Source organism: Somniosus microcephalus, unplaced genomic scaffold (assembly GCF_052327205.1).
Source record: "Somniosus microcephalus isolate GS21.2 unplaced genomic scaffold, FLI_Smic_1.0 unresolved_chr1, whole genome shotgun sequence".
Taxonomy (NCBI): domain Eukaryota; kingdom Metazoa; phylum Chordata; class Chondrichthyes; order Squaliformes; family Somniosidae; genus Somniosus; species Somniosus microcephalus.
Genome location: NW_028225179.1, coordinates 122,090,623 through 122,100,866, shown reverse-complemented (window position 1 = coordinate 122,100,866; position 10,244 = coordinate 122,090,623). Strand labels below are relative to the sequence as shown.

At 45.8% G+C, this 10,244-nt stretch overlaps 1 protein-coding gene across 1 annotated transcript; it reads left to right on the top strand.

Annotated features, from left to right (window-relative positions):
• Nucleotides 1-8,913: 8,913 nt before the first annotated feature.
• Nucleotides 8,914-9,791, top strand: LOC147095781 (uncharacterized). Its single transcript, XM_085974008.1, has one exon. It carries the CDS (start codon nt 8,961-8,963, stop codon nt 9,789-9,791), a length of 831 nt encoding a protein of 276 aa, XP_085830134.1. The 5' UTR covers nt 8,914-8,960.
• Nucleotides 9,792-10,244: the final 453 nt, after the last annotated feature.

The window sequence follows — 10,244 nt, the reverse complement described above, 5'->3', positions numbered from 1 at the left end:
ATCAGCCATGATCTTATTGAATGGCGGAACAGGCTCGAAGGGCTAAATGGCCTATTCCAGCTCCTTTTTCTTATGTTCTTAAAAACTAATCTAAAAGCCCAATGGAATGTCGATTTTTATCCCAAGAGGGCTGGAACACAAAGTGGCAAAGTTAGGTTACACCTGTAGAAACATAGAAACATAGATACATAGAAGATAGGAGCAGGAGTCGGCCATTCGGCCCCTCGAGCCTGCTCCGCCATTAAATGCAATCATGGCTGATCATCCAAATTCAGTACCCGGTCCCTACTTTCTCCCCATACCCCTTGATCCCTTTAGCCTTAAGAAATATATCCAACTCCTTCTTGAATATATTTAATGTATTGGCCTCCACTGCCTTCTGTGGTAGAGAATTCCACAGGTTTACCACTCTCTCGGTGAAGAAATTCCTCCTCATTTCAGTCCTAAATGGCCTATCCCTTATCCTTAGACTGTGACCCCTGGTTCTGGACTCCCTGACCATTGGAAACATCCTTCCTGCATCTAGTCTACCCAGTCCTGTCAGAATTTTATAAGTTTCAATGAGATCACCTCTCATTCATCTAAACTCCAGCGATTAAAAGCCCAATCGACCCAATCTCTCCTCGTACGTCATTCCTGCCATCCCAGGTATCAGCCTGGTGAATGTTCGCTGAACTCCTTCCATGGCAAGAACATCCTTCTTCGGAAAAGGCGACCAAAACTTCACATAATACTCAAGATGTGGTCTCACCAAGGCTCTGTATAACTGCAGCAAGACATCCTTGCTCCTGTACTCAAACCCTCTCGCTATGAAGGCCAACATGCCATTTGCCTTCTTAACCGCCTGCTGCACCTGCATGCTTACCTTCAGCGACTGGTGCACATGGACACCCAGGTCTCGTTGCACTTACCCTTCTCCCAATCTATTGCCATTCAGATAATAATCTGCCCTCCTGTGTTTGCCACCAAAGTGGATAACCTCACATTATTCCACGTTATATTGCATCTGCCATGCTTTTACCCAATCACCCAACCTGTCCAAATCATCCTGGAGTTTCTCAGCATCCTCCTCACAGCACACACGCACACCCAGGTTTATGTCATCTGCAAATTTGGAGATATTACATCGTGTTCCCTTGTCTAGATCATTAATACATATTGTGAATAGTAGGGATCCAAGGACTGATCCCTGCGGTACCACACTAGTCATTGCCTGCCACTCGGAAAAAGACCCGTTTATTCCAAATCTTTGCTTTCTGTCTGCCAACCAGTGCTCTATCCAAGTCAATACCTTGCGCCCAATCACATGTGCCTTAAATTGACACGCTAATCTGTTATGTGGGACCATATTGAAATCCTTCTGAAAGAACAAATACACCACATCCACTGATTATCCCTTATCTATTTTACCAGTTATATCCTCAAAAAAATTCCACTAGAGAGCTCTGGTTAGACACTGCCTGGTGTATTGCGCTCATTTCTGGTGCCACACCCCACGAAGGATATATTGGCCTTGGAGGGGTACAGCGAAAATTATCCAGAATAATGAGGGAAAACGGGGAACTACAGACCTGTAGTTGGGAAAGTGCTGGAATCTATCATAAAGGATGCAATAACTGGGCACTTAGAAACTAATAGTAAGATTGGGCAGAGTCAACATGGATTTATGAATGGGAAATCCTGTTTGCCAAACCTATTGGAGTTCTATGAGGAAGTAACCAGTGGAATAGACAAAGGGGTACTGGTAAATGTGGTGTATCTGGATTTTCAGAAGGACTTCAATAATGTTCCACACAAAAGGTTGGTGAACAAAATTAGGGCACATGCAATTGAGGGTCATATACAAGCATGGATTGAGAATTGGTTAACAGACAGAAAACAAAGAGCAGGGATAAACGGGACATTTTCAGGATGGCAGGCTGTGACAAGTGGGGTACCACAAGGATCGGTGCTTGGGCCCCAGCTATTCACAATCTATATCAATGATTTGGATGAGGGGACTAAAGGTAAAATTTCCAAATTTGCTGATGACAGAAAGCTAGGTGGCAGTGTCAATTGCGAAGAGGATGTGAAGAGGCTTCAAAGGGATCTCGACATGCTCAGTGAGTGGGCGAGAACATGGAAGTTTGGAAAATAATGAGGTTAAATGTGAAGTTATCCACTTTGGTAGAAAAACAGAGAGGCAGAGTATTTCCTAAAAGGTGAACGGTTTGGGAAATGCAAATGCTCAAATGGACCTGGGTGTCCTTGTACATGAGTCACTGAAAGTGAATGTGCAGATGCAGCAAACCATTAGGAACGCAGGTGGTATGCTGGCCTTCATTACAGAGGATTTGAGTCCAGGACTAAAGAGTACAGGTGAGACCGCACCTGGAGTACGGTGTGCAATTTTGGTCTCCTTACCTAAGGAAGGATATACTTGCCATGGAGAGAGTGCAACAAAGGCTCACGAGATTGCTTCCTGGGATGGCGGGACTGTCGTATGAGAAGAGATTGAACAAACTAGGGCTGTATTCTCTTGAATTCAGAAAAATGAGAGGGTATCTCATTGAAGCAGACAAAATTATTACAGGGCTTGATAGGGTGGATGCTGGGAGAATGTTTCCCTTGGCTGTGGAGATGAGATCGAGGGGCCACAGCCTCAGGATAATGGGTAGGCCATTCAGGACTGAGATGAGAAGACATTTCTTCACACAGAGGGTGGTGAATCTTTGGAACTCTCTACCCCAGAGGGCTGTGGAGACTCAGTCATTGGCTATATTCAAAACAGAAGTCGATGGATTTCTGACTAGTAAGGGCATCAAGGGATATGGCGATTGGGCGAGTGAATGGAGTTGAGGTGGATGATCAGCCATGACCTACTCCTGCTCCTATTTCTTATGTTCTTACGTTCTAACACAAGACAAACTTCAAACTGGAACTGGACAAAAAACAAGAGCTGAAAATGGAATGGCTGCAGTTTAACCCCCGCTCCTCCAGTTCCTCCAGAGAAATTGAAATAAATCCACGAGGAAAGAATCAGAAACATACCGACACTGAGAATGAACAAGGCAGAGTAAATAAAGCAAAGGCAAAGCAGAAATAGTTCAACACGGAAAGTATTCTCCAATCCCCCCTCTCCCCATTCAGTCAATTGCAGAAACCTCTTATGAAGCAGTGAGCTATTTACTTCGTGTGTAGGTAATTAATGTCAACTCTCGAGCACAATTTTCCAGTATTTTCGGAATGCTGAATACTGCATTATTATTCTCAAATTTCTGGTCCGTATTTAATCTGGTCATTGACCAAAAAGATGCACTGCTTAGTTTGATGTAGCTCCCCTCCTGTTTGTTGTTTTGAATCCCAATGTAGGCATGGGATCAGTGCAGTTGGTTTGATTTACTTTGCACGTCAACTTACATTTATATTGCATCTTTAACGTAGTAAAACCTCCCAAGGTGCTTCAGAGTAGTGACCGTCAAAGAAAATTTGACACCGAACCACATAAGGAGACATTAGGACACGTTTTGAAAAGCTTTTTAAAGAAGTCGGTTTTAACGAGCATCTTAAACGAAGAGAGAGAGAGATGTGGAGAGGCGGAGAGGTTTAGAAACATAGAGACATAGAAAAATAGGAGCAAGAGTAGACCATTCGGCCCTTCGAGCCTGCTCTGCCATTCAATATGATCATGGCTGATCCTCTATCTCAATACCATATTCCGGCTTTCTCTCCATGCCCTTGGTGCCTTTTGTGTCTAGAAATCTATCTATCTCCATCTTAAATCAATTCAGTGCTTGGCCTCCACAGCCTTCTGGGGTAGAGAATTCCATAGGTTCACCACCCTCTGAGTGAAGAAAGTTCTCCTCATCTCAGTCCTAAATGTCCTACCCCGTATCCTGAGACCGTGACCCCTCGTTCTAGACCCCCAGCCAGGAGAAAAATCCTCCCTGCATCCAGTCTGCCTCGACCCATCAGAATTTTATACGTTTCAATAAGATCCCCTCTCATTCTTCTAAACTCGAGTCAATACTGGCCTAGTAGACCCAATATTTCCTCATATGACAGACCTGCCATCCCAGGAAACTGTCTGCTGAACCTTCGCTGCACTCCCTCTATGGCAAGTATAATCTTTCTTAGGTAAGTATACCAAAACTGCACACAGTACTGCAGGTGTGGTCTCACCAAGGCCCTGTGTAACTGTAGTAAGACATCCTTGCTCCTGTACTCAAATTCTCTTGCAATGAAGGCCAACATATCATTTGCCTTCCTAATTGCTTGCTGCACCTGCATGTTGGCTTTCAGTGACTGGTGTACAACAACATCCAGGTCCTTCTCTAAATCTACATTTTCCAATCTATCACCATTTAAATAACCTCTGCCTTTCTGTTTTTCTACCAAAGTCGACAACTTCACATTTATCCACATTATACCGCATCCGCCATGTATTTGCCCACTCACTCAACTTGTCTAAATTGCCTTGATGCCTCTTTGCATCCTCCTCACAACTCATGCTGTCAGCAAACTTGGAAATATTACATTTGGTTCCCGCATCCAAATCATTGATATATATTGTGAATAGCTGGGGCCCAAGAACTGATCCCTGCGATAACCCACTAGTCACCACCTGCCACCCCAAAAAAGACCCACTTTTTCATACTCTCTGTTTAGGGAGGGTATTCCAGATCTTCGGGCCCAGACAGATGAAGTCACTGCTGCCAATGAAGGGGTGCTGGAAATCAGGGATGCTCAAGGGGCCTGAACTGGAGGGGGAAAGAGATCTCGGGGGGTTATCGTGCTGGAGGACGTTACAGAGGTAGGGAGAGGCGAGGCCAGAGAGGGATTTGAAAACAAAGAAGTGAATTTTACAAGCGAGGCATTGCCAGACCTGAAGCCAATTTATGTAATCGTTCACAAGAGTGATGGGTGAACGGGACTTAGTGCGGGACATGATGCAGGCTGCAGAGCTTTGGATGAGCTCAATTTAAGTAGGGTGCAGGATGGGAGTCCAGCAAGGAGAGCATTGGAATGGTCCTGCCTGGAAGTTAAAAAAATGCCTGGATCAGGGTTTCAACAGCAGATGAGCTGAGGCAGGGACGGAACGGGTGATGTTACCGAGGTGGAAGTAGGCGGTCTTGGTGATGGACGGGATATGGGTGTCAGAAGTTGTGCTCAGGCTCAAATATGACACCAAGAGTGGTTGAGCCTCAGACAGATGCTAGGGAGAGAGATGGGGTTAATGTCTGGGGAACAGAGATTGTGGCGGGGACTGAAGTCAATGACCTCAGTGTTCCCGTTATTTAATTGGAGGAAATTTTTGCTCATCCAGTACCGGATGTCGGAAAGCAGCGTGACAGATCAGAGGTAGTCGAGAGATCTAGAGAGGTGGTGGTGAGGCAGAACTGGTTGTCATTGGCAGGCATTTGGAAGCAGAGTATTTTTTCAGATGATGTCGCTGAGGGGCAGCCTGTACCTGAGAAATAGGAGGGGCCAAAGATATTGGTGGACTCAAAGCTAATGCTGCAGGCGTGGGAAGAGTCATAGAATTATAAAAATTTAAAGCTCTGATGGAGGCCATTTCGGCCCATCTTGAGTTGGGAGGTGACAACACTTTCAAGGATTTTGGAGAGGAGAGGAGATCAGAGATGGTGCAGTAGTTTGTAAGGACAGAGGGGTCAAAGGTTTCTTTTCGAGGCTGGGGATGATGCTGGCAGATTTGTGGGAAAAGGGGTCAGTATCTGAGGAGAGAGAGCCGTTAACAATATCCGCTAACATGGCAGCCAGGAAGGGAAGTTGGGCGGTCAGCAGTTTGTTGGTATTAGGATCGAGGGAGCAGGTGTCGGGTCTCATAGATAAGATGAACTCGGAGCGGTCATGAGGCAAGACAAGGAGAAACTGGAGAGAGCTGCGAGTTCAGGGCTAGGCAGGGCGGATCCTTGGGGGAAGTTTGGCTTGCTGGGCCAGGGGAAGCGAGGGAAGCGACAGAGGCAGCTGAACAAATGGTCTCAATCTTCATCACAAAGAAGTCCATGAGCTCCATGCTCTTGTTATTGGAGGTGAGGCTGCAGGGATCGGGGGAAAGGCGTTTAATAAGATGCTTTACAGTGGAGAAGGGAAGACAGGTGTAATACTGGACTCCTGTACGATCCTGGAATAGTGAGCAGTTTTGTCAGAGGAGAGCAGAAGCCAATACCTCTCCGACCCAACCAGTTATGGCGTTGAATCACGAAACAAGTGGACCACCAGGTAAGTTCAAATCTAAGAGAGAGATTAATGGGTGTAATGGCATCTCCGGCATCACTGGTGAAGGTGAGGGTGTGATAGATCAGATTATTAGCCTTTAGGTACAGAGCATTAAAAAAAATATTGATCAAATAACCATTCAGGTACGACGGTGCCCAATGCTCGTTCAATGGTCGACCATGCTCCGCTGGTCTCTTCTTCTTAGGCAGTCCCGCGGAACCAGGATGACTTACTTCCACACTAAAAATGAGTTCTCAGGTGACTGATGACTGATGAGTCCAGTGCGGGACCTACAGTCTCTGTCATAGGTGGGGCAGACGGTGGTTGAAGGGGCGGGTGGCTGGGGTGCTTGGCTTATGGCTCCTTTATGGCTCTTGCACATGAATGAAAGATGTTGCCGGGTGATTGAAGACCCATTTTGTTTAACTTCCCCTCCTAGCTTCGATATTTTCCCTCATGAAGTCAATGCGATTTGCTCTATCACTCTCAGATTATCTTTTGGTTAACATGTACACTTTAACTCTGTCGTGCTAATGGACGGGGTCATATTTTATTCTCCCTTCTCCTTTATTTCACATTTTAATTTTATAACTGAAGTGGTGGAGCCTTTGGAGAATGAATCAAAGCACCGTGTCACCAAGATGCGGCAGCGTATAACAGATTGTGAGAGTGGGTGTGGGATTCGTTAGCCCCGGTGCCCAGTGCTGCCCCGGATTTTGTCTTGCTTGAATCAAGTAGTCGTTGAGTGCACTTTAACCATTGATATGGAAAAAATATATGTTGTAATGTGTTTGTTCGAAGGCCTGTAGCTAACGCGAGCCCTTATGTAAGAGCACGGTGTCCCCAGGGGGATTGGCTCATGTATAAAAGAGCGACCGTTTCGATGCAGTGTCTTGGTGGCCATACCCAGAAATTGGCTTCCACGATTCTCTGGTTCATGCAGGAAATGGGACGCTCCGCCGTTCTCGACGAATCAGTGATTTGCTATCCCATTCTTGTAATTTTGGTGTTCCCGGTAAGTATATATTAAGTGGACCGTCATTTGAATGTATTGCTGCTTTCTCCATGTGCGGTTTGTCTCCGTGTTTTCGTTCCTTGCTTTGCCAATTAATGGTCGCAATTTATTGAATAAAATCTCTCACTTTTCCTCATTTGCTTAAAAATGACAACGTTGGTGATAATCGAGAGCACCCTGAAAGCGAGTTTTCTCCTTTGTGAGATGCCTTGCAATCTGCTGCCTGGTCTAAGAGTGATGATCAGATCTAAGACGCCTGGGCCCACCATGCGAAACTTTAACCTGTCTTTTTTCTCTTACAGATGTGGACACGCATGTCGTGCCTCTCTCCCAAGATTTTGTTTCCCCTGTCTCACAAAACTTTTCTTACGCTGTGAATTGATTTTGTGGGCAACTTTAAGATAACCCGGCCTTGGGGAAACAGACGGGAGCGGGTGCAACGCTGGTCTTACTCCCCGGCCGATTGTACTCTTCATTGAAGTCGATGGGCTACAACACCTGCTCTCCAATCGATCCTTAGGTTAAAATTACACATTCTGTGTCTGAATTTGAAATCAAAGAAGTGGCTTAGTGTCTATTTTAATCAATGGTGTTCTCTACCTTAACACAATGAAAAGGCTTCTGATCAGTAATGGGTCTCCCAAAAGATCATTGAACAAATCTTGAAGCTGTCACTCAAATCATGTCTGATAAATGAGCGGGCCAATTTCCAGCAACTTTTAAGCTGCACTCATGGTTTTTTCTCTCGACTGAGGCCAGTTAAATGAGCAGAGCGCAGCGAGTGAACTTGGTTCTGACGAAGGGTCATCGACCTGAAACCTTAACTCTGTTTCTCTCTCCACAGATGCTGTCTGATCTGCTGAGTATTACCAGCATTTTCTGTCTTTATTTTTGGTTCTTGTTGGCTCAGAAACGCACCCAGGGAGAGCCTGGGAGGGATCGGTTTCAGCAACATGCCTTCGGTCTCACGATTGGACACAATCCAGGACAAAGCAGCCCGTTTGATTGGCACTCCATCCACCACCATAATCATTCGCTCCCTCCACCAGCAGTGCACCATGGCTGCAGTGTGTACCATCTACAAGATGCACTGCAGCAACTCGCCAAGGCTTCTTCGACAGCTCCTCCTGAACCCGCGACCTCTTCCACCAAGAAAGACAAGGGCAGCAGGCACATGGGAACACCACCACCTCCAAATTCCCCTCCAAGTCACAGGCCATTTAAAGAATCAAGTAGTATGGGGAGAGAGCGGGAATATGGTACTGGGATAGATTATCAGCCATGATTATATTGAATGTCGGAGCAGGCTCGAGGGCCGAATGGCCGATCCTGCTGCTATTTTTCTCTGTTTCTTTCTGTGTTTCTAGGTTTCTACCATCCTGACTTAGAAGTATATCGCCGATCCTTCATTGTCGCTGGGTCAAAATCCTAGAATGCCCTACCTAACAACACTGTGGGAGTACCTTCACCACATGGACTGCAGCAGTTCAAGAAGGCGGCTCACCACCACCTTCTCAAGGGCAATAAGGAATGGGCAATAAATGCTGGCCTTGCCAGTGACGCCCAGATCCCATAAGTGAATAAAGTCGAAAAATACGCAATTCCGAGCGGGTGTGATTTTCTTTGATTCCTCTGTTTTGATTTTCCATTGTTTACAGCGAACCTGATGTCAATTGTGATCCTGTCCCGGGGAAAGTGCGGCCTCTACAAAGGAATCACTCGTTACATGGCGGCGATGGCAATAGCAGATCTCATGGTCTGTCTCTTCAATGCAAGCGTGGCAAGCATCTTTCGTTATCATTTCCTGCAATCATTCTTGAGCTACACCATAGCGTGTCGTCTTAGTGCCTTTATACAAGTAGTTAGTAGCCAACTCTCTGTCTGGTCCACACTGTCGTTCACCTTTGACCGCTTCATAGCCATTTGTTGTCAGAAAGTAAAAGTAAAATTTTGCACCGAAATAATTGCCACTGTGGTTCTAACTGCGGTGTGTGTGCTCAGCTTTTTGATGCATATACCCGTTTATTTCCGTTATGAGCCCTACTATATTGTTGGGGATATAGAGTGGGGCTGTCGTACAGTAACGGGATATGTCTCTTTGCCGAGATGGATAGCTTACAAGTGGATTAGCACCTTAGCTTCCCCATTACTTCCATACCCTGCGATGTTACTGTTGAACTCTCTCACTGCCAGGCACATCTTAGTGGCCAGTAGAGCTCGCAGAGCCCTGAAGAGCCGCAACACTGGGGAGAGCAGCAGTGATCCCGAGATGAAGGACCGAAGAACATCCATCATTCTCCTCTTCACGATCTCGGGGAGCTTTATTGTGTTGACGGCGCCAGTTACTATAATACACTTTTCTGTCAGTGTGACGGAGACAGTTACATTCACTGGTTCAAACTCGCTTTATATGTCGATCAGAATCACCCTTCTGTTGAATTATTTGAGCTCCTGCACAAACACCTGCATTTATGCGTTGACCCAGAGGAGATTCCGGGACGAGGTGAAAAATATGGTGAAATACCCGTTTATTCACATTCTTAAATTATGCAAGTAATGAAAGTAACTGCACATAAAATAAACCCTATTTCCCGGTATCCAGCTTGTTGTTGCTTGATCAGTTTGGCTGAGGCAGGTTCTGCACGTTCTTTCTCATCCCACCACATCACCAGTTGTCCCACTTCCCTTATTTGCAAGGAGACGGTAGTTCTGCTGCTGTTGTGAAACACGCCACGGCGACTTCACAACCTTTCTCCATTCTTCATCTTGAGAGGAATACACAGCAGACAAGGATCCCCATTGGCCCTTGACATAATGTAGAAAATCCCTTACGGACCCGATGGCCGAAGCTTTCAGAGATACAATGGGAACTTGCCATGAGGTTCGTGTGTGAGGACATCAGGGACTCATTGTGAATACTGCTTCTGCATCCAGTCTGTAAGGAAACCAGTATGGTCTCTGTGTGTGTGAAGATATCGGAAACACGACGATAGGATATGTATTTCTCAAA

What these genes read in the sequence shown, in the direction of transcription:
- LOC147095781 (XM_085974008.1), top strand. Translation starts at nt 8,961, where the DNA reads ATGGCGGCGATGGCAATAGCAGATCTCATGGTCTGTCTCTTCAATGCA.